This window comes from Mya arenaria, chromosome 14 (genome assembly GCF_026914265.1).
Source record: "Mya arenaria isolate MELC-2E11 chromosome 14, ASM2691426v1".
Classification (NCBI taxonomy): Eukaryota; Metazoa; Mollusca; class Bivalvia; order Myida; family Myidae; genus Mya; species Mya arenaria.
The window spans coordinates 21,554,393-21,579,815 of NC_069135.1; the positions used below are offsets into that span (position 1 = coordinate 21,554,393).

At 35.4% G+C, this 25,423-nt stretch overlaps 1 protein-coding gene across 1 annotated transcript; it reads right to left on the minus strand.

The window, feature by feature from the left end:
- Positions 1-255: 255 nt before the first annotated feature.
- On the minus strand, positions 256-24,694 carry LOC128218081 (uncharacterized). The gene is made up of 16 exons (XM_052925617.1): positions 24,336-24,694; positions 20,738-20,900; positions 17,688-17,812; positions 16,783-16,863; positions 14,553-14,658; positions 12,053-12,100; positions 11,833-11,872; positions 10,506-10,683; positions 8,851-8,952; positions 8,452-8,528; positions 6,505-6,619; positions 5,056-5,097; positions 4,554-4,620; positions 3,985-4,157; positions 2,713-2,802; positions 256-1,796 (listed from the first exon to the last, which is right to left on the minus strand). Exons 2-16 carry the CDS (start codon positions 20,866-20,868, stop codon positions 1,525-1,527), a joined length of 1,647 nt encoding a protein of 548 aa, XP_052781577.1. The 5' UTR covers positions 20,869-20,900; positions 24,336-24,694; the 3' UTR covers positions 256-1,524.
- Between the last annotated feature and the right edge of the window lie 729 nt (positions 24,695-25,423).

The following is a 25,423-nucleotide window of genomic DNA, read 5'->3' on the forward strand; positions in this document are numbered from 1 at the left end:
CTGTTAATGACCAACATCTATACAAAGTTTGCGTACCTTAGGCCCAAAAGTTCTCTTGTCATCGTTCGGACAAGGTTTGGCATATGGCATATGAAAACCTATATATCCTCGTTTCTTCAAAGGGGGAGGGGTTGCAGGGGGCATAACCAATAATTTCCGCGAAATTGAAACAAATGCTTATATTGTGTGTATTATTAAAAAACGAATCGATGTCATGTATACATATGTTTATGTAACGAGCATGGTTTCGTTCCTCATATTTTATTCAATTAAAAATAAAGTAAATTACAGAATGTCATAAAATTTTAAAATATCACACAAGTGAATACGGCGACCTGTCACTCAATGTGGCACAACAGAATAGATTAATCAATACATCAATCAATAAATAAATACATTAATAAATAAACAGGTGAGGTCTTTGTAAATTACCAAATATACAATACATAGGACCCATCTTATAACCAAGCGTACGAACAAATATTATTATAACAAGAAGATTGCTTAAATACTGCTTAAAGATCACTTATTGAAGTAACATTTTTATTTCTAATTACACGCTAACTGTTCGTTGTCAAAATAAATAATGTTCATTCAGTGTAAGATTGTAATATATTTCACCGAGTGGGCATAACAATTTATATTACACTTTTGGTGTTCACTAGGTGAAATATATTGCTATCTTACACTGAAATAACACTTTATTTTATCTCATTTATAATATAATAATAATAATATATATATTAGCTTAAAATTGAAATTAAAAGTAATTTAATTACACTTCAAACGCGCCAATCTGTATGCGCACGTAACGTCATTTCGGAACCGAGAGCGGGCTTAAATTTCAAAACAGTGAAAAATAGCAAATTGATATTTTCACGGTTTGAAGCAGTGAAATATCAGTTTTTATTTCACTGATTATTCTCTATAAACCACCGGAACATACATACTGGGAATTACCAGTTCAACAAAGTGATCATACGATAAGATCGTTTATAAGTGGTGATAAGTGGGTCTCAATGCACTTTAAGTTCCAAACATAGCTGACATTCAGACCTTAAGTAAAGATGCAAACATTAAGTAAAGATGCAGAACTCAGAGTAAATAAGCAGATATCTAAGACAACATGCAGATATTTAAGTAGCGATACATATATTTAAATAAAGATGCAGAAATCTAAGTCAAGATGCAGAAATCTAAGACAAGATGTAGATCTTAAAGGTATTATGCAGACTTTCAAGGTAAAATTCAGACTTTTAAATAAAGAAGCAGCCTTTTAATGAAGATGCAGATATTTAAGTTACGAGGCAGACTTTTAAGTAAAGATGCAGATACAGATATTTAGTAAACATGCAAAACTAAAGTAAATATGCAGACATTACAGTCAAGATTCAGTCATTTCAGTAAATATTTAAGTAAAGCCACGGACATTTAAGTAAAGATGCAGGCAATAAAGTAAAGAACCCAACATTTTGGTATGCCGAAGTTTCAAACTATGTTTAGATGACGACGTTTAAGTATACTTTACCGCGCTCGTTTAATTCGTGTTACAAAAATACCGCTTAGACAAAAATACACCGCGGTAACACTAAATAGTATAATGTAACCTAGCCCTATTTTACAGTCTACGCTCTGAAAGTAGTCCAGTATAAATCCGCCAACGGGCGTGGCGAGAGCGTTTGGCAAAATGAGCGCTTGGTGCCACACGGCAATATCTTTGGCTTTGTCACGATCCTTAGGCAATACATCCATTACTAGGGCGAAATCCACGGATTGGAAGGACCCAAATCCTATACCTGTAGAAACATAAAGACACATTAGTGATCGAAATAACATTTGTCCAATGGGGTTGCCATAATTTTCAAATACGCCGTAATTTTGATTTGATAAATCAGCAATCAGCCTGTGTCCATTTAATCCGGTGAATCGGTCGATTTAAACAGTGACTGGGTCAATAAACAAAATATAAGGTCGACCACTAAGCTGTATAAACGTCTGCCAAAAATGGTTATGCTTCTTAATTATCAAATTACGCGTTTTGTTATCACATACAGTGTGTTTATAAGATAGACTATATATGTTAAATAAACATTATGTGCCGATCTGTTCTGTCCTGTTCTGATAATACGTTGTCGATTTAATATTTTGTCACATCGCATGTGAGAATACGATGATTTAACACATGGTATTAGGGAAAGAACAGCCTTCTATGTTCGAACATTCGTTAAATTTAGAAATATATTCAGTTGTCTCACGATATTTACATTTAAATGCAATCAATAGTCACTGCTCGAGTGTATTACAGTCGAAACTTGCTATGTCGAACTCTGTTATCTCGATGTTTCTGTTATGCCGTTTATCGAATATTTAAGGTTGAGTTATAGATATGTTTTGTTTTTCGGATAAATCGGATTTCTTTATCTCGAAGTGTTTTCCCGATGACCCAACGACTTCGAGATAGCGAGTTTTGATTGTATTTCAATCACGAGTGTCGTAGTGGGTGACGTAGCTTTGTTTTACCACGTTTTCAAGAACAACGTTAAATGACTTGGCGTATATATTAGTAAATAGCGTTGTTAATAATCTCCAGGCTAGTTATTGAATTATCAAGCTCCGCCTACTTATTATCGTTCCAATATGGTAGTAAATGTACAGACGAAAACAAAGAATAAAATCCCCAAACATAAAACAACAATAACACCATAAGCTCACCGAAGCAGAATGCTGTGACGATGGCAATGTAGAAGGCAGACTTTCCTGGCAGGAGGATCATCACAGATATACTTACACTCATTATGACAGCTGAAACATGCAGTATTGCAAACATTAAACACAACAAGTCGGGAAAGAGGATATTCTGTTCTACTGCTGTCTTTTAAATAGAGTTCAATTTTTCGATGAATCAAAGAAAAACATTCCTTCAAGCATGTACGATGTAATACTTAAAAAACAATACGTTTTTGGTAAATTCTAGCATATTGATATGGTGTCATGCCGCTGGTTGGTCAAGTTTTAAGGGGCTAGACACCAGGTTAAAGAATAGCAAGAGAAAAAGAAATTTGTCAAAACTTATATTAAATTGACATCGCTGTGTACAACGCAGTGAATCTTATTAACTGATGTATCATATCGCTTTCGACACATGCATCTTTCGCAGTTTTTGCGCATTTTACCAATTCGAAAATAACTGCTGTTGCCTTCTACATGAAATCCAGTTAGTTTAAAAATAGGGTCAGTATATTTATCTGTACTAAAAAACAGATGTGATTTAAACTGGGTAATCGGTATACGTTATTTTAAAAGGGAGCACAGATGAGACATCCACATGGTAGTTGTAATTATTAACATTTTAACCAAAGGCAAGTAAAATGATGTATCATCGGCCTCCTACCAGCTTGCATCGACAATTTATGCCTGTTTTGAGGAAATACTGTATTTGCCAGTTTTTTTAACCATCTGTCTAGCCCCTTTAAAATAATTATTTTCTTTCGAGTTTCCACTTTGCCTAATATACCTGGCATTTCTGAACTGTAGTCCATAAGAACTTAAGAGCCTTTAAACGCCTAGTTTAAGGATTTTTTTGCATGATTATCCCCTGCTGTGCATTTTCTGCTAATTGCACTGGTGTCACAGTAAGGGCCTATTTCCGGTGTATTCATTTATTGGCTCAGGGCCATTTAGGGTCAATTTCTATAATAAAACTTCTAAAACTACACAGCAGGATACTCAGATCGGAGATCAAGGCATAAAGATCAATCAACAGAGGTTGTGTACTATACAGAGTTGTTGTTTTGTTGTTGTTGTTGTTGTTGTTGTTGTTTTGGTGCGGGTTTTTTTTGGGTGGGGTTGTTTTTTTTTTTTTTTTTTTTTTTTTTGGGGGGGGGGGGTACTTATAGAAGGCTTAAACTACCCTTTAAGTGATTAAGCAGAGCACCAAAGCACATAAAACATCCAATTTCTCGAGTTATAGACAGTTTCAATTACCTGCTCCAATGACTATCGGTTTTCGGGCGGATGTTCTGTCAGAGATGATACCAAATACTATAGAACTGCAGGCGGCGGCGAATAACATGGGCAACAACATGATGGCGACACAGGTGGCGGCGGTCCAACAGTTGGGCAGATACACCATGTCATGCAGCCAGTATTCCAGGAATCTGGAAACCGATATGAGAAATATTCATTATTCAATTCATCTTGCAACGCAAAAATAGCATTTAGGTATCGCTTTAAAGAGACTATGAAAAAAATGTTTTTGCAACAACATAATTGAGGCCCAGGTAGCTGCCGTCAAGCAGTTCAATAAGAAGACAATGTTGTGAAATATTGCATGAACCAGAAATACACGAAACAGGTAACTTCAGAATTTGTTTCACATATAATCAAAATCCGACAACACCAAACCATTGTTATGTTTTCTGTTGTTGTTGTTGTTGTTGTTGGTGGTGTGGTGGTGTTTTTTCAATAAATCAACTTAAATAATATTCCTTTGCGGTGAATTCTTTACCTTGATCTTTAACTTGTACTTGAATTTCATAAAAATGGTGATTTACCCTGTGACTGTGGACACACCCTGTTGCATGAGGAATCTGGTTATGAACACCCAACGAAAATCATGCTCTGCAATAGAAGAAATGTACACTATTATATTACATCTGTTTTTTAAAAAAAATATCAAGATATTGTCATAGCATTGGTGTCGCCGGCGTCGTTGAGTATAAAAATTTAACTAGGCCATATATCAAAATATGTTTAAAATATTCTCCTTGATTTATGCAAGTCATGAAACTTGGTATACATCTGCCAGATCCAATAAGCACGTTCAACGCAAGATCAATAACATAACAGACAAGCGCTGTCATTCAATCTACGGCGCTCTTGTTATATAGACGTATTGATGTCATGTATAGAGGGAATTAACAGCATTGTCATTTGAATTAGCTATTATAATATGTGACTTTATGGATATCAAATAAAACACATCAAATAATTTATGAGGTTGTGTATTCATTTAATACCAAACAAAGGGTTTACGAATGTTGTATAATGTTTTACCTCTTAAAGGGTCCCAGAAACCTGTGAATATTGCCATACAACCTAAAATATAAGATGATATTATATACTCTTATGCAAATATCAATATCTTATCAATTATTTTTGGTTACTTATTGGAAAAAATATCATGTTTATGAAATCTTATTCAAGCATCATTACTTTCTTTGACACTCCTTCAAATACAAATAATATTAGTCATACAACATTATACACATTTTCACAGCTGTTTCCAAACTATTTAAAAAGCAAACCATGATGTTTATATATGCCAATAATAACATCGTGTATGCTTTATTATTAAAGTGACATTTGCCATTATTAACAAGCTGCCATTTGGAATCAATTGAGGTTTGTTCATAAGCATGATAGTTTGCAGTTTTTGTGTTTTTTTTTGTTCTGTCAAATAATATTGTTTCTACAAACTTGACCGAAACCAGTTGTCAAGTTCTTAAATGCCAGTTTGGACATTTACCAAATATGAACATATATTATCACATAACACGTTCTTGGGATCGGTCCAGTAAAGATCTAAGTTGATCGTAGTCTTAGTTTGATAGTGTCATTACTTTCCCACATGTTTGTTTTAATTAGAAATGTAAAAGCTCATTGCCTATATGAAAAGGGAAGCAATCGTTTCACTCAAACGTGCCAGAATTGCCAAAATCTACGTCAAAACTGACACACTAGAAATACGCCCAAACAGGTAAACATTGCACTATTTCTTAACAACTTATTGCATCATATGTTTGCTCTTCTCGTTTGTCGTTGCGAAAATTGTGCACATCTATCAACAAATTGTTAAGGGTGATCTCGTAATTAATTTGTTTTAATACTTTTACGACCTGTTAACCTATAATAAAACCTCAACAGCCTGCACATGATAAATGTCATGCCTTAATGTCGAGTGTAACAATAACAATGCCCACACATACCAGATATGTCAAAACTCTAAACACTATACATGGAAGCCGAGAACAACGCCCAAACAAGCCATAAATGTAAACAATTCTTACCTAAACAAGGAGTGCATTCTGAGCAATGCCAATGATGTCAAAACTCCAAATTCTTAACAAGGAACCCGAGGGCTACGCCTCAACAAGCCAAAAATTTAAGCAATTTTCGCTTAACAAGGAGTGAATTCTTCGCCATGTCAAATGATATCAAAATTTTAGAGACAAAACAAGAAACCCATTGCGACGCTCCAACAAAGCAGAAATGTAAAACAATTAACCTTTAAAAGGAGTGCATTCTTAGTAATACGAGAAGTGCCGAACCGCGTAATTCTTAACAAGAAATCCAAGAGCGACGCTTCAACAAGGTAGAAATGAAAATAAATAAATAAGTGAAAAGATGTTCAGTTTAGCAATGTCAGAGACGTCTATACGCTAAATATTTAACAAGAAACAGAATAGTGACTTTCAAACAAGGCAGAAATGTCAACAGTTTTACCGACGGGTTCCACCATGTGTTTTCCCTGCTCCTCGGTCGTCGTGAAGATTGTGATGAGGAGTGTGACAACAACTATCGAAATGGAGATTGAGTATGCCCCTGGAACACCGATATGCTGAAATATCACAACAGACAATATGGTCTTACATCATCAGTAGATATACGCATGACATTCAAGTTGCCCACCACCGTGTTGGACATACCAGTATTAATTCTAGCCTCATTCAGCCAAACAACATCTCACATAGAAAGGTTTGCTAGATTATCTCGGGCCTTTAGCCTTGAACAGCTTAACCTGAATTTTGTAGAGATCATCTGCTATATGGTAGAGCAAGCCGTACATTGTTATAACATTTGGGTAGCTGTTACTCTCTCAGGCTTTGCTTTGGATGTTGGTTGTGACCTTGACTTAGTGTTTCAGGACAAATTGGGTCATCTCATGTTCAGCTCATTCAATCAATAATGTTGATAGGAGTATTACTGAATATAAAGATTTTTTCAAATGGATCACATAACATTAAGAAGTGAAGCACTACAATAGGGTACTTTGGATTTGCATTAAATTCATTAACAGCTGTTTCAACGAAGTCTATATTGTACATTTATATTACGCAAAGCCTAATTGCAGTTAATGCAAAATCTGTACAAATCATAACCTTAAGGATTTACCAGGAAAATCTTCGATTTTTTTAACAAAGATATTGAGAGAAAAAATGTCATTTTATTACTTGGTTTAATATATGTCTCAGATTATAGCTGTCAGATTCTCCGAATAAATGATCGTATATCATCAGCAACTTTATATTATGAGGGATCAAAATTTTAAGACAACTTTTTAAGTATCCATGTTATGCGTTGTGCTATTAATGACATTATGTACATGGTAATGGGCTCTCTCGTACTGAACTCAGCTCATTATTTAGAGGTTAATATACGGCGCCGGTGTGCTGTCTGTCCATAGGGCAGACCTGATCCGTAATGGCCCGAGCAGACCTGGTGTGCCATTATGGACAGACGGCACACCGGCGCCGTTTTTTAACTTTTTTATTGCATATGTTTATTTTTATTTCAATTTTTAAGAGAAACAAAACATCTCCTTTACTCTACTATAAGTATTCACCAATTGACCTATGACGTAGTTATTGTATTCGTGACGTCATCAGAGTCATTGTTTTTTGGGTCAAAATAGTTTGGTGTGGAATGATAAATACTGGATAAATTTAAGATATTTCCTAAGGTAAGGTCATTTGAAATATAGATATGCTATATATCTATAATATGTTTAAGCAACAACAAAATCACACCACCACGTGTTTGTGTTTTAATGAATGCTATTTGAAATTGTATTATTTAGCGGTTTTTAAACAACAAAAATGGATGACTAAAATATGTCGATGACAATTTTTTGGCAACTGTCAATGCAAAACTTGGGAGTTATATAAATGTAAGGTACGATCATGTGATGCAAAACGCCACCGATTGGTTTATGTATCATTTGCTCGTGGATTACACTAGACATCGTTTACTAATACTGAAAATGGCAGTGGAAATGATGGTACAAAAGGATGTATCACTATCAGACAGGTATAAGCATTTTGTAAGGTAAGATTTCGTTAACTTTGTTATTATTTGTTATTTTAATTACTCGCTAAATAGGGACTTGCAATGCAAGCAGCCTTTCTCCGGCCATGTTTGCGTTGCTAATTACGTCGAACTCTGCCGTTACCTGTTCAGGTGCGCGATTTACCGGAAGTAGTCTCATTATGGATTTTTGGCACACCTCGAGGTGTGCCGATTATGGATAGTTGGCACACCAGCCATTACGGCGGTGGAACCCGGTCCGTAATGACCCATTTTCGGCCTAAAATGTTACTATATATAGTAACATATGCAATAAACACTGATATTTAAGTCATTAAAATTATTGTATATGTGACGTTCTTCTACCGTAAATGACGTCCCTACTGCCGCACCACTGACGTTTCCAATCAGAATCATTGCGGCCATCACTCCTGAATTTAATCCTGAAAAAAATAAAATGGCAATATGTTGCCATTAGATACTTAATTTAACTGCAAGTGTATCATTATGATGGAAAAATGTTAGTCTGGGGAAATCTGTGATAATTTCTCTGATTATATTCCTTTTTGGTAAAAAAATGTTTCTGAATTTAGACACACATTTTGCAGGCTTTTTCTGGGAAAAGGATTAATGTGTCATTAAATGTCGTTCCTATTTAAAAAAGCAATCTAAAATATGTCTAACTTGAGATTATTTATGTGTTTTGTTCTCTGCAGAGAAAAGTAAAATTGGCCTAGAAAAAGGACAGTGGTGACGTCATCCTACCTCGTTGTGACGGGTGTGATTTGTCCGCTATCAGTGCGTTGTATGGAACTGTTACCCCCGCAAATGCTGACGTCACTATCAGGTAGAATACGATGAATAGGGCTGAAAACAAATAAACATTCCTAACAATTGCATGACAAATTGTTAAAACGTATGTCTTTCTTTAAAAAATACATTTGCTTTTAGCGAACAAAGTTTGTTTTAACATTAAACTTTAAGTTCTGAACAAAGTATTGCCGAGGACAGATATGAAATAGAGGATATTTGTTTATTTCAGTGTAAGATCGTATTTTATTTCACGAGTGTCATAGAAAAACATATTTTCACGAGTGGCGAAGCCACGAGTGAAAATGTAGTTTTTTTATGATCACGAGTGAAATGAAATACGATCTTACACTGAAATAAACAAATTTTCTGTTTCTTTTATGCTTATTTTCGGAGTTTTATTTGTTTTTTATTTATTTCTGAATTACCCCCTTTTTGAAAAGGGTGGGCTTTACGCCGCTACCCGTGGAGCGCCCCTCATGCATAATTATAGCTGTCAACTTTTCTACTTTCGGTTTGCTGAGGAATAGTTCTCTGCTATTCATTCTTATAGCTTTATATTCGCTCGTTTTTTCTTGCAAAGCTTTATAAACAGTAAAAAATGAAGAATTATTAGTGCACAAATGTTCCAAAAAATAATGAAAACACTTTATTTTAACCAAATTACTACGCCGCTATTTATAGAATGAAAATTTGGAAGGTCAAATGTACAGCAAAACAAATGTGGATACTCATTGGATTTTAACCATTCTTCTTAGTTTAAGACTGCATATACGCGTGTTTTATAGTAAGTTAATATTCAGTCATCTTACTGTCAGAGACCAGTCTGTTTCGCTTTAAAATTTGTTAAAGTTTGTTTTCCAGAAGAGTAAATGCCACGCTAGTTTGTTGACACATTTTGAGATGTGGGTGGGGTAAAAAATATCGGATCTATCTGTAAATTGTTGTGTGAATTCTCCAGGAAGCTCATTTTACGTACTACAACGGTTAACAGTTCAAAATACATTTGAACGATGCTATAAAATTTTATTTATGTTCGAACAGTTGTTTTTGTCTGTAATTTGTTTGGAATGAAAGCAAATGTTCGAACATTCAGCTTCAAAGATCAGTAAAATGTTTGATAAACGGGATAACCGGTAATAAACGGTAAGTTGTTAATTTCCAATTATATATTTATTTAAATTTATAAAATATTTCTTTATTTTTTTTTTAACATTTTTTGACATAATTTACTGAAGTCCAGTGTTCTGTTTTGACCAAGGCAAGTACTGTACATGTAACAACAAAGGATTTTAAAAGTAGTTCTGAAAATTGATATTTTCACTCCTTATTTTGCAGTGAAAATATCAAATTGATATTTTCACTGTTGTTATTTCACTGTTAAAACCCCATATTTCATCATAAAGCATGAAAGAAATCCAAACTATTCTAAAATAGACTGTTTAAAATCGTGAGAAAAATTATTCTAGCCATAACGTCCATTTGAACTCACAAGCATCGGAGATACAATGTATATAAAAAGTGGTCGTCAAGTTTTTTTTATGTTGATTACACAATACTTTCATTTTACACAGCAACATCAAAACAAACAAAGCCACGGACGTTGTTACCTATGCTGCCGGAAGTAGTTTCCTTTACACCCTCCCCATCCCCAAAGGAGTTGTGCTGGAGGACGATGGAGTTTGGCTGCTGGGCGCCCTTGCTGGTGTCGGCCGCTAGGGGGCTCTCCGTGCTGGAGTTCCAGTAAGGGGCGCATCGTAGAGCGACTAGGTCTTTGTTACAATGGAGCTGATTGAAAAAAATAAACATGGTTAAAGTTTGGCTAATTTGATTTCGGTTTAAACTTATAGAACAACACTTGTTTGTGGTTTATATACCTATAAGCTGATGAAAATCGGGTTCATTCTAGACCGTTCCCTGGGGTTGATCCAGAACATTTTAAATGCCAAAACAACGTGCACCTGGTACAAATCAAGTCCAGGAAGTCTTGGGGGATATCCCGCTCTCGGTTAAAAAAATCAAACGTCAGTGCACACAGGGCTAGGACACAATTTCAATGACGTCAATTCCATAATGACGTTATGTGCGCATACAAATTGACGCGTTTTTCTAAAAAAGTGTAAATAATTGACTTTAAACTCAAACTTAAGGCATATAATTAAATTAAAAAAAAAACCTGTTTGTTTCTGTGTAAGATATTAAGATAGTAATATATTTCACCTCGTGAGCACCAAAGCGAGTAGTTCACCCTTGGCTAAGCCTAGTGATGGAACGATTAATGTGTACAATCGATAAATCGTCGCTGACAATGCTATGTCGGCGACAATCGATAGTGGTTGTCCAAAATCGATGTCGCTAATGTTACTTCCTGAAACTACGTATTGTTTTTTGTTTTGTGATAAAAGTCGAGTAAACGTCAATTTTTCTTTCCGGTAAATTCTCGTTAAATTCATTTGAAGTTTAAACTTAAGTTGTTAAGTACGGAAATTTACATACTGTTGCAAAACGCATGACTATAGCATCACACGTATTGATTCCATGTTTAACCATTTCATTGACCATGTTTATACTATGTATAAAGAATGTATTCCTTACTGATATTATGAATTTTCGATTATTGTCCGATGGTAAATCGAAATGCTTGGTCCGATTCGATTCGATTATCGATAGCAAATGGAGTCCGATTTTCAAACACTAGCTAAGCCTCTCGTGAAATATACACTTTGGTGCTCATTCCGTGAAATATATTACGGTCTTACTCTAAAAAAATCATCCTCTATATCTTGCGGATTTATGATGGGTATATCATGAACAGATTCCTCATAAACTTGACATCATAAGATCAAAAAAAAATATTCAAGCAAATGGACCTTTTGTGAAGAAAATGGATGTTAAATGAACTAATTAAAGATGAAACGTCCAAGCTTTTTTACTCACTTTTCCCGTTTTGTTATTATCGGTCCCTCTGTTGAGTTGTCTGAAAACAGAAGTAAAAAATTAATCATAAAAAACAAACTTCGCCATTTATGTTTTATAAGTTGCTATGGCAATACAGTCGCGCGATGACGTAATTCATTTAAGTTACAAAAAGTGGTTTAAACGAGCAAACCATTTCAAGCAAATGTAATTATGTCAAGACAAATAAAGGTATATTTACGACATTGAAATTTCTGGGGAGCTGATTGCCATTCCAACTAGTCCTACACTGAAAGAAACGACATGGTATAATTTAATAGTTTTTTTCTCATTTATTTAAGTCCGATAATGAGTAAAGCTGAGTCGGCAGCGCCAAATATTGTCGAGTTAATTTGATACCAGTTTGAATAAATGGACCTTTGATCTCAAAATAAAAATGAGTTTTCTACTGGTCAATACTAATAGTACATTTGGAACCCTCATCGCTTGGGTATGAAACATGAAAACCTTTTTTCTGCAAAAGGTGACCATGACATAAGCTACAGAACTAGAAAGTCATAGTAGTCACCTTATGACCATGACATGACCTTCTGAACCCGACAACTATAGGGGTCATTTCTGACCACAACATGACCTTCTGAACCCGACAACTATAGGGGTCATTTCTTACCATAACATGACCTTCTGAACCCGACAACTATAGGGGTCATTTCTGACCATAACATGACCTTCTGAACCCGACAACTATAGGGGTCATTTCTGACCATAACATGACCTTCTGAACCCGACAACTATAGGGGTCATTTCTGACCATAACATGACCTTCTGAACCCGACAACTATAGGGGTCATTTCTGACCATAACATGACCTTCTGAACCCGACAACTATAGGGGTCATTTCTGACCATAACATTACCTTCTGAACCCGACAACTATAGGGGTCATTTCTGACCATGACATGACCTACTGAAACCGATAACTATAGGGGTCATTTTCTAAAAATGACATGACCCTCTGAACCCGAACTTTATAGGGGTCAACTACTGACCATGACATGAACTACTGAATACGAACTCTACAGGGTTCAACTACTGACCGTGACATGACCTACTGCATCCGAACTCTATAGGGGTAAACTACTGAACATGACATTACCTACTGCATCCGAACTCTCTAGGGCTCAACTACTGACCATGACATGAACTCCTGAATACGAACTCTATAGGGGTCATCTACTGACCATGATATGGCCTACCGAACCCGAACTCTATAAGGGTCAACTATTGACCATGAGATGAACTACTGAATCCGAACTCTATAGGTGTCAGCTACTAACCATAAGATGAACTACTAAATCCGAACTCTATAGGAGTCAACTACTGACCATAACTTGACCTTTTGAACCCGAAATCTATAGGGGTCATCTATTGACCATGACATGACCTACTGAACCCGAAATGCATAGGGGCCATCTACTGACCATGGCATGACCTACTGTACCCGAAATATATAGAGGTCATCTTCTGACCATGACATGACCTACTGAAACCGAAATGTATAGGTTTCATATATTGACCATAACTTGACCTTCTGATCCAGCATCTATAGGGAGTATCTACTGACCATAACATGACCTTCTGAAACCGGATCCCTAGGGGATCATCTATTGACCATGACATGACCTACTGAACCCGAAATATATGGGGTAATTTACTGACCATGACATGACCTACTGAACCCGAAATACATAGGGGTCATCTACTGATTATGACATGAACTACTGAACCCGAATATATAGGGGTCATCTATTGGCCATAACATGGCCTTCTGAAACCGTATCTATAGGAGATCATCTATTGACCACGAAATGACCTACTGAACCCTAAATCTATAGGGGTCATCTACTGACAATAACATGACCTACTGAACCCGGATCTATAGGGATTATTAACTGACCATGTTATGACCTACTGGGACCGGATGTATATGTGTAATTTACTGACTACAACATGACCTACATAACCCGGATCTATAGGGGTCATCTACTGACCATAACGTGACCTACTGAGCCCGTATCTATAGGGGTCATCTACTGACAATAACATGACCTACTGAACCCAAAATTCATAGTGGTCATCTACTGACTATGACTTGACCTACTGAACCCGGATCTATAGAGGTCATTTACTGACCATAACGTGACCTACTGAGCCCGTATCTATAGGGGTCAACTACTGACAATAAAATGACCTACTGAACCCTAAATTCATAGTGGTCATCTACTGACCATGACCTGACCTACTGAACCCGTATCTATAGAGGTCATTTACTGACCATGACCAATGTGCACACATGTACGAATTTTCAAACTGAAGAATATGTCACAAGTAAACGGTTCTTCTAGCTAAGGTGACCATGGCATTGACCTTTGACCTTAAAATCATTAGGGGCATCTACTGATCACGACCAATTTGCATACACAGTTTAAAAACTGTAAAAGGTTATTGAAAAGTAATTTAAAGGTAACGAAAACGTGACGTCGACGACGTGGACGTGAACCACGACGCTGGTTAGAGTGATGTGTTTGCCATTCTCCTCATGCGACAAAAATTAAAAATACCCTTTAATCATTTTTAAATTCATTTTTTTCACCACTGTGTCAGTCTTTATCACAAATTTCACATATGCGTGTAATACGTTTGGTGAAATGTGTTGCCAAACAAATGTATTTTTTCTCTCACCATAACGCTATAGACGCGAGGAACATGACAGGTCTACGTTTGCCGAAAGTGAACGTGGCTCTGTCACTCTGCATACCGATGAGGGGTGAAACAAAGAACGTCACAGCTGAAGTGGATACAAGTATTATCTCGGTTGTATTTTAAAAACCATTTAGTTTAGAGTCTTTCTGTCAAACTTAAAGAGATTTACAATTGGCTCATCAGCAAAAATAGGCAAAAAGTACGAACATTTTTTGAAACAGTAAATTTAACTAGTCGTAAATCTTAAGCCGCTAAAGAGTGCTCAGGTGCACCCTGAATGTATGCGATCAATGTTCTTAAGATATTTTTTATTGAAACACAGGTAACGCCCAAAACGAGGTTACGCCTGTAAATTCACGATTATAAGTCTTACTATATATATACATATATATCTTTATTTTAACGGTGCCCGTGTTGGATATAATACGCACACAAATAATACATAATGAGGAAATAAATGAATAAAGCAAAATATATGATTATAAGCCTTACTATATATATCTTTATTGAAAAGGGCCCGTGTACAAATTATACGTAATGAGAACATAAATTAATTAGGCTCATATATATTTATTTGTATTGTTTTTTTATTTCCAACTCGTTCACCTATATTCAATATTGCTTTATATTGCTTATCAAAACGTGCAGTTTGAGTTTCAACATGTATATCACACATTGCAGCATTATATGGCATACTATTATTTGCATGATATATTGAAACGGATTGAACGAATGCAAAGCTTATAACGCCAAACAAAAAAATCATTGTTTCCGCTTACATTTCCAAAAAACAGGGTAGGTATGTAGGCGTAACTTTTTTTACAATTTTCATTTTTATGAGAACCGGTATTCTGTACCAAAACCGAACTATATGAGGTAAAAACACTATTGCACAAAAATTAAATATATAATGATCAATGTTAACATGTTAAAAATTCTCCCTACGGCAATATAGCCTAGGATCGAGAGGAAAAATAGGGTCGGTCGGTTTAGTATAAACTAATATTTTTTACACCTTATGTTTCTCTCCGGAAAAAGGCAATTCGTAAAAAATACACTTAGATTTATGTAGACGGCATTTGTTTATCTTATATTGTCAATGTTTATCTTATATAGTCAATGTTTATCTTATATAGTCAATGTTTATCTTATCTTATAGTCAATGTTTATCTTATATAGTCAATATTTATCTTATATAGTCAATGTTTATCTTATATAGTCAATGTTTATCTTATATAGTCAATGTTTATCTTATATAGTCAAATATCCACACCAGTATTCTGTTTATAGAATGTAATTTCAATGCGCGCAATATCAAATCACAAATTATGTTTGTCAGCGTTATCAGTATTTTTTAAATTCTGTTTTCGTTACCATTGTTACCATTGGCATTGTTTCTTAACAACTGATGAGAATGACTGGAAATATCTTCCAGAAGCGTTTTAGCAACACCGGTTCAAAACATTTATTGCTAATAACAGAAATATGCAGGTAACCGTTAACATAAGAAAATCGCTCAGTAACTTACGAAAATGACTGTATTTTTATACAAAAGACTGCTGACAAGAGCTAAAAACATCTCAATAGAAGTACGAAAATCAAGGATGATTTGATTTACAATTCTATAGTGCTTTTAAATCTAATTCAACGTCAGTTTAGCAGACAACTGTCAATTCTGAATGCCAAAGAACGTACTAAAAGAATGATTTACATCCCTCCAGTAGATATAATGACTCTGTGGCAAACCATTAGAAATCACTTTGACAACTTGTGGAGGTGTAGATAAGGAATTTTAGTAGATGAAAAAAGAAGAAGAAGAAGAAAAAAAAGAGGAAGAAGAAGAAAAAGAAAAAGAGGATGAAGAAGAAGAAGTAGAAGAAGAAGAAAAAAGAAGAAAAAAACAACAACAAAAAGAAACGAAAAGAAAGGGGAGAAGGAGGAAGCGGGGGAGGGGAAGTAGGAAAAGGAGGAGAAGGAGGAAGTGGAGGAGGAGGAGAAGAAGAAGGAGGAGGAAGAGGAGAAGAAGGTGGAAGAGGAGGAGGAGAAGGAGGAAGAGAAGATGGACGATGAGTAGAAGGAGGAAGAGTGAGACAAGGAGGGAGAGGAGGAGGAGGAGATGAAGGTGATATGTTCTTGAAATGCTTGACATTCTTGGCATGCTCTACAGCATGAGATAAAAGGGATGGTTACCGTTGTCTAATATCTTTACCTGCCCCACATGCTACCATCCCTCCAAGCCAGCGACCCTTGGCCGCCGGACCCACCAGTGACTGGATCTGTGCCGGAACAACTGGAAATATAGAATATATGAAAAATTAGTGTGATGTTATATTTATTTCGAACGGAAATCGAAATGATTACTATCGGATGATACTTTAGCTATAAACACAGGAGTACGGGTGTCTGTATATATGAGCAATGCCATACAATATTTGTAAAACAATGATTCTCTTCGTCATAACTATCGTTTTATTATTGTATATGCACGATTTATTTTATCAGAGATGAAATCGAAACTTTACTTCAAATTATTTTCCTTATATTGTATGTTCTTAGGATCAATAACAAGTCATGAATGGGAAATAATACATCTTAATACACATTGAAGCTTTTATGATTGTTTTCAGCTCGTCTGTGTTTGAAAAAAAAATGACGTATTGTCATAGGCTTGGTGTCGTCGGCTTAGGCGTCCTTATGCTAAAACCTTCACTTGGCTGGTATTCAATATTTCCCTTAAGTTAATGTTATGGTCATACATCATTGACTTCATTCACACTGTATGTCAATTATTAATAATTAAGTAATCCGATTAGTTACATCGTTATTAGATTCAATTAAGATCAATAGTAAATACCACCACCAAACACTTCAAGAAAAATCAAGATTTTCACATGAATGCAATTTTGTAACAAGGCCCTTAACATTGGCTTTACTAAATGCCTGTTGTACCTGTTGATAGTTTGAAAAGGACATTAAAAACCCGTCCTTTGGCCATTACTTACTAACCATTTAAGATATTTACTCTTGCTTTAAAACATGTAAAGTTATGCCCCTTATTGCCTTATATAGACGAGCGTTGGTATTCGCTCTTTGCCGCTCTTGTTAAATTCATACCTTCTACACCCATGAGCAGAAACATGAGACTCAGTCCAAACCAGGCTATATTGAGACAGAAGATTCCCCGCTTGCTGAGCACTGGAACGGTCTCTTCTACCAACACAACCTCGTCACATTCCTCTCTGAAAAGATCGGATACTTTTAAATGTCGTTGGAATATCGGGTATTTTCGTTAAATGTCGTTGGAATATCGGGTACTTCCGTTAATTGTCGTTGGAATATCGGGGTTTTTTCGTTAAATGTCGTTGGAATATCGGGTACTTTCGTTAATTGTTGTTAGAATATCGGGTAGTTTAGTTAAATGTCGTTGGAATATCGGGTACTTCCGGTTATTGTCGTTGGAATACCGGGTATTTTCGTTATTTATTTTTTTAATGAACAGCAAAATATAGATTTTTGTGCATAAAAGGAGTTTTTAGTATTGGAACTTGTCCTTATGTATCGTATTTGATCGTTCGAAATAGCGGTAAATATCAAACACCATATCATCATCATCATCATCATCATCATCATCATCATCATCATCATCATCATCATCACCATCATCATCAACATCAACAACAATAACAGTAACAACAAAACACCAACCAACAACAACAACCGATTTAACAGTCAACTCATGAATTTCTATTCTGAAACTGTTAAGTCAATAATGGAAAGTGTAAAGGCATGGCAGTCTTAATATCGCTTGATATTGCTTGGAAAGAGGTGACAGGTGTTTCATACTTCATATCAAAGAGACGTTGAACAAATAAATGGTGAATAGAAGAATGGTGATCAATAAAGATATACAAATAGTCTCCCTATGAGTGACGCAGGTTTCTTGAAATTGTATATTCGTACGGTAATGTAGAATCCACATGTGTTCAGTTCTGTTTAAGACTCTTGATGCACGTATCATGTTCAACTAATAAAAGACAGAAATAAACGTCGGAATGAGATTTCTCGAATAGATGACAACTCTGTGAACTATTAAAAAAATATAAGCCTTTATAAAAAAAATCTTTATAGTTAATAGCTACGTGGCCACAAATTCCCCCATTGAAAAAACGCCAAAATATCACTAACATATTTTTATCTCTGCACAAATCATATGCTTTTTTTATCATTTGAGACAAAAGAGTTGAACATAAAAAAGCATTAAAATTAAACGTTTCTTTTGTGCATCTATCAAGACTTTGAACCTTAAAATTTTGACCCTCAAATGATGAGTGACTTTCAAGGGCCTAGTTTGATTACAATACCGTGCACAGTGGCGGGTACAAAGGCCCGTGCCCCCCCCCCAGGTTGGTCGATAAATGAAGCTAATTGTAACCTTAATTTGATACATAAACAGTTTAAACGCTGATATATATATAGACACATTTATATAGTGTGTGTTTTACGGTTGTGCGCCTCAGTTATGCATTCCAGGATCCGCCACTGCCGCATGTAAAATGAAGCAAGAGGGCAAATGATCACCTCGGTGTTGGAATCTTGTTATATTTATTCTGGGACCCTTGGTCAAAAATTCTAGGAGCGATATCGTATATAGTACATATTGTCAAAAGAAGTGCTGCGCTGTAGAAAATATCACCTAGGAAGAAGTCGATCCTATGATTCTAAATAATTATATGGCACTCGAAATTTCTTAAGCAATGCTCTCACACCATAGACACCTTATTGTTAAAAAATGAACATCCCCATCCAATGCATAATAGGGCACTTAGGAAGCGCGAGAATTTATTAGTACAAATATTGGGCTTGCGTGTAAACAAAAAAACAACACTATGTTCGAACACTAATTCCAGATATGTTATGTTAGTAATAGCACTTCGGAGAAGCTTGTCAAATTTCAAAGTCTTTGATATACGGCCTTATTTTTGTATACGCTTTTAGATATTAGAAGATATTTTGTTAACACAGATTCTATTACTTTCAAAAGTGTACAGAACTGTACAAACATCTATGGTGATGTTGAGGTGACATGCATGTTTTTTTCATTCATCTAGAGGCCTCGACTAACTTAGTTGTGGTCATGAGATAACTTTGTTCTCCCACCTCAGATGAGTAGGTCCAATAATTTAACCATGCTAGATATTCTTATCTTGCCCACGGGCGAAGATAAAATGCCCGTATGGAACTCCTTTTACCACATTGTAATAACCTCCCTTGTTGAAAGGAAAGACCGATTTGACTATTAACATTAACTAGATCACTGCGCGTATATCCATGACAACCACGTGCTATCGCATGTCCATACGCAATTATTTTCACTAAGCAAAAAAAGAGTTCCAGCAAAAAATACATTTTTACTTAATTTTGTTTAACTGAGGTGGGAGAAAAAGCATCTACCATAGCCGCTCGTATAAGATAGGTTCATCCCGACCCTCGCGCAGGGTGTTTTGCGGAAACTCGGTAAACCTCGTTTCCGCAAAACACCCTACGCTCGGGTCGGAATGAACCTATCTTACACTCTCGACCATGGAAGATACTTATAGTCTTTGTACACACGGCCTCACGGAATTTGAACAAAATGAATTTGACAGAAAGTATTAGGAATGGTGTATTCTCGAAGTAATGAAATGTTTAAACTGCCAACTATATAAAATGGGTTTCTATTCATTATCACATTTAAAGTCGTTATCAAACAAAACAGATATCTGATAACCTTAAGCAATTAATTCTATGAACACAGAACGGTATACATGCTGGCCTCCATGAGGGCAGAAGGATGCTACAACAAAAGGACAGTGCATGTGAGTTTGCTTAGTGTAAACCAAGCCGGAAAAGTGGGTTTTCTCCGGGTACTCCGGTTTCCTCCGCAACACAAGACCACATTCTAACGCAACATCGTGCCAACGAGAGTGACTTAGAATAAGCTATCATAGCTTCCTTCACAGTCGTTGTAATATATATATATATATAATGGTTAAAGTAAAAGGACAGTGTTCAGCACCTTACTTAATCTAAGACCCTAAATATTTATATATTAGGGTAATAAAGAAAAACGTCAAAACATTAAAACAAACAGAACAGTGCATTGACAAAAGTGTGAGTGTGATCACCTAGGTGGTGTGTCCTCTGTGTACCGTTTCGGGGAGCCCTGTTTGTCCACAAAGGCGGTGGTCATGTCTCCTTCCTCCTCCCGCTCATCACTGGTCGGACTCTCGCCGCTTCCGGCGGGACTCGACGCCATTGTCAGAGTCCGTCTTTGCGTCTTGTAGGCTCCTGGAATAGGTATAGACCCTGTAATTGGATTAGACCCCGTAATTGGTTAAAACTCTGCGTGGACCAATAACAGTTTACTCCCACGAACCTGCAATTAGACTTTTGAAATGAAGAACTTTGCAAGAGATAAACACTGGGGAACGTTTGGCAAAACTTGATAGCTGTTATTGACGTTGTTGTTAAGATTTAATTATTGTTTATAAGTTAGGTTTTTGTGATCGTTATCTGACTAATTTATTTAGCAAATTGTATAAAACTTTGATACGTGAAACAAACGATATCTCTTGGTTTAAAACATAAACAATTTGATTGGCTAATATAAATTATTTTCTAAATTTTGACCAATCAGCAAATATTTTGATAAAGTTGAAAAAAAATCACCTAACGAATCAACCATTTTTCTACAAATGGAAATTGTTCACTGTTTAAAGATATTTACAGTTAAACAGACTGACAAGCAAGTATCAAAGCTTCACTTCGAACTGTTGAAGGCTGATAATGTATATACAAATTAAATATGCTAATTGAGCCTCCATTCTCTTAACATAGCTAAATATACGGAATATTCTCTACATACAGGTTAAGCTCTTTATAGAATTGCAGTATAATGCCAGAAACATATGATTTTATAATGCCCGTTGCAAGAATTTCAATGACACTCTCTTGCTTCTGTTGCCGAATGTTCGTTGTTCGCTTTACGCTCATCAAAGCAAATTACACTGCCCTTATAAGAATGGGCAAATAAAATAGGATAAACCTTTGCCGTACTTTCTTGTACCGACACACCTTTTCCTTTTGAGATGTTTACATAGTAATTTTGGTTTTGACTCTATTTAGGATATGCCTAGTATATCTCCATTTACTTTCTTTTCAAATTCAATTTATCCCTCCTCATAATTGCACGATTTTTAGCTACGGTACAGACGTTTGGGGAGACATTTGCTGAGTGAGTACATGTACATAAAAAGTTTCCATATCAATAGCTGTATGCAGTGTCAAATCTACAATTCATTGTTATTAATAGACTGTCTCATTCAAACTGACACTGCTGCTTTCATAACTTGGAAGTCATTGATGTAGTTTTTTCCTTTGAATGATCACTTTTCCAAAATGCACTCTTCAAAATTACAAGATGGATCGGTGATGATAACACTGCATCCAATAGATACATTTGGGAATCGAACCATGCGTGTATTATAGTTATAAATATTGTACTAGTCCACGGCTCTGGTCCAACGCGACTTTTGAGAAAAGAAAACCAATTGAACTGGTGCTAGAAGGGTAGAAACAGTGTTGCATTGTTTTCCTGTATTTTTCATTGATACTCGCTATGCAATTCATGTATGTTTTTTTGCTTGCAACGGATTGCTTTTTCAGAAAGTTTTGCTCTTAGACCAGAGGGAATATATTTAAATGTTTCACGTCGAAATGTCTTACTGGCTTATATATTTGGCTTGTGTTGTATAATCAGAAATAACTTCTGGCGATATTATTTGCCAGCCAGACAGGGAAAATCCTTTAGAAATATGATACATTCTTCTGACTCTTAACTTGCAAAAGTAATTTGTACAAATTATTTATGATGATGCAATTACATTTATTTTGAGGTGATATCATATCTAGGATCCCTTCCTAACACATAATAAATGCAAATACATCTTTAGAATACAAATCAGGCCTTATTCGTAACAATTGCAAGCGTCTGCTAATTCAATAAAAGATACTTATGTTATGGGAAATTCTAGCATATTGAATTAATGACAGTAAAAACAGCGTTACACACAAAAACACGTTAATAATTGATACCCCGGTGCCAGTTACGTCTCTGCTGTTGACTTTGACACAACAACATTGTGAGCTTTTCGGAATCTATAGTTTTTGGACCATCTTCAGTGTCGAGAGAAAACATTTGTCTCCATCTTAAAGCTGCACTTTCACATATTTGCCGTTTGACAACTTTTTTTTATTATCATGTATGTTATGTTTGCATGTCTTGGAATGAGCCATGTTTGCGTAAATATCTGCAAACCAGTGATATAAGACTGCTGACAAAAGATGTTACGGCTAAAAGAGTTGCAAACAGTTTAAGATAAATGCATAAAACATCAGCTTTTGAAAGAAAATATCAAATCTACGATGATTTTTTTGTCAGCAGTCTTATATTACTGGTTTTCCTGCGTTTTCGCATAAATTGGCTCGTTCCAAGACAAAACAAGTTGTCAAAACTTTCATTCTGTGAGAGTGCAGCTTTAAGTCGAAATCTGGTGCATGTATATATGTATATATTCTGCACAGTAATCTCATCATGTTAAATGCAATTTGCATATATACGTTTATGGGGAAGAACTATTTACCATTTAGTTCCCCCTTTCTATTAAACATGGCACTTGCACAGGGATTGAGACGGCTTAACAGATACCACTTAGAAGATAAATGTTTCCGTACTAAAAACATGTGTGACAATTTAAGCAGGTTAGGGGATAAACCCCTTGCCCTATGGTACGCGAGATTCAGGGCCTGGCCTTGACGTACTCGGGACTCAGTTTCTGTACGCAATACGCAGAAAATATATTCTTTTTTTAATTCGATACGCAGCGTACTTAAAAGTTAACAATTATTGATCCATTGAATACCATACAATGATTTAGAATGAATTATTGAATTATGAACAAATGATTATAAACTATACTGTGTTGCAAAAGAGCGGTATTCAATGTCTACCTTCATTGTTTTATTTATTTCGACAAATGCTAGACCTTACATAATACCAACATATGATCTTATAACAGTTACTAAGAATAAAATTATGATGTTTTGAGTGAGAATAAAATTCACATTACAATGAACAAAATAAATAAACACTATACAGATAACGATGGTATGAAGAAGCATTTTGAATCATTCTGTTTCAACTTTGGTTTAAACAATATTTATTATATATATTATGTATATTTAGCAAAGACATAAATTATATAAATGATAATTAAGGATTGAGGAGATGGCTAAGGGCTAATATTTATACCTTAATTTCTCATTGTTTTAGCTTTGAAAGCGACTTTACAGGTTTTCATGAATGTTTCTCCTGCTTCGTACTGATTTTAATTTGAACAAAACAATGACCTGCTTTTGTATGATAGTTCAGGGTAAAACAAATAACATAAACTTCATTTTTAAGATCAATATATGTGTTTCACATTCTTGTACACCACAGTGATGATACTATGCGTACATTCTTGTACACCACAGTGACGATGCTATGCGTACATTCTTGTACACCACAGTGACGATGCTATGCGTACATTCTTGTACACCACAGTGATGATGCTATGCGTACCGTAGATGTATCATTATCAACCCTCTGATGAATGAGAATGGTGTTTTAAAACTAAACTATGTTATATGATTTGCTTTACTTATTTTGTAACATTTTCTTACCTTATATAGAGTGATCTTAATCCTACTCCATTGTCCAAAAAAAAACCGACAACAATAAAAGCAAAGCAATTATATCCTATGGAAAATAGGCCAACAGCAGTAACACTATACTAAGACAAAGTTGAGCATCGATGCTTTTATGTTCCGACTATCAATAATTCATCACAGCTAATGTTTCAACGCTCCCGATATCTGCATGATGAAGCTGGTTCAGACTTAAACAAAGAGAATATAGCTGAAAAATAGCTTCCTCTGGTCAATTTTTAACGAAAACTGCAGATTATCAAATTTTGTGTTAAGTGGAATAATTATATTTTTAATGCGGATAGTTCACTGAATATGTATATATTTCCCTGTAGTGTTACATTAATGCTTTACCAAACAATATTACATGAAAATTTCTCTTGGTTTCTATCTGACATAATTACACAAAAGAAATGTCGTTAGCAGTCAACAAAGATCAAGAAAAGATATATAGATAAAACATGAGAAATAGCGCCATACAGAAATACTGGATTATAGAGAGACAGATGTCTACTATTGATTTGCTGGCTCAACAACGGCGTCTAGTTGTTAACAAAGTAATAAAGCCACTTCCAGAATTCCCGATACTCTTTATACCGCCATGCAATTGGATCATGCTCGGCTGTTCTTTAAGGCTGTACTCTCACAGATTGACCGATTTAACAATTTTATATTGTTTGTCTTGAAATAAGCCAATATTTGCGTAAATATCTGGAAACTAGTGATATAAGACTGCTGACAAAACATTAGATCGCGGTTTATCATATATACGTTTAGAAATTCATATTTTGTACCGAAAAACTCATTTTTCTTTAAACGATAGTAACGCTTTTAGCCATAAAACATCATTTTTTCGACCTTAACTATGAATAAATTGCAGTCTTTTATCACTTGTTTTCAGATATTCACGAAAGGTTTTCATTCCATGACAAAAATAACAGAGTTGTCAAAACGCCCAATCTGAGAGAGTGCAGCTTTAAAAGAATTCCGTTTGAAGACGAAAATTTCCGAGAGGTTTCGATTGGTCGCTTTGATGTTAGAGATGTCGTCTGCTGCAGCCTCAG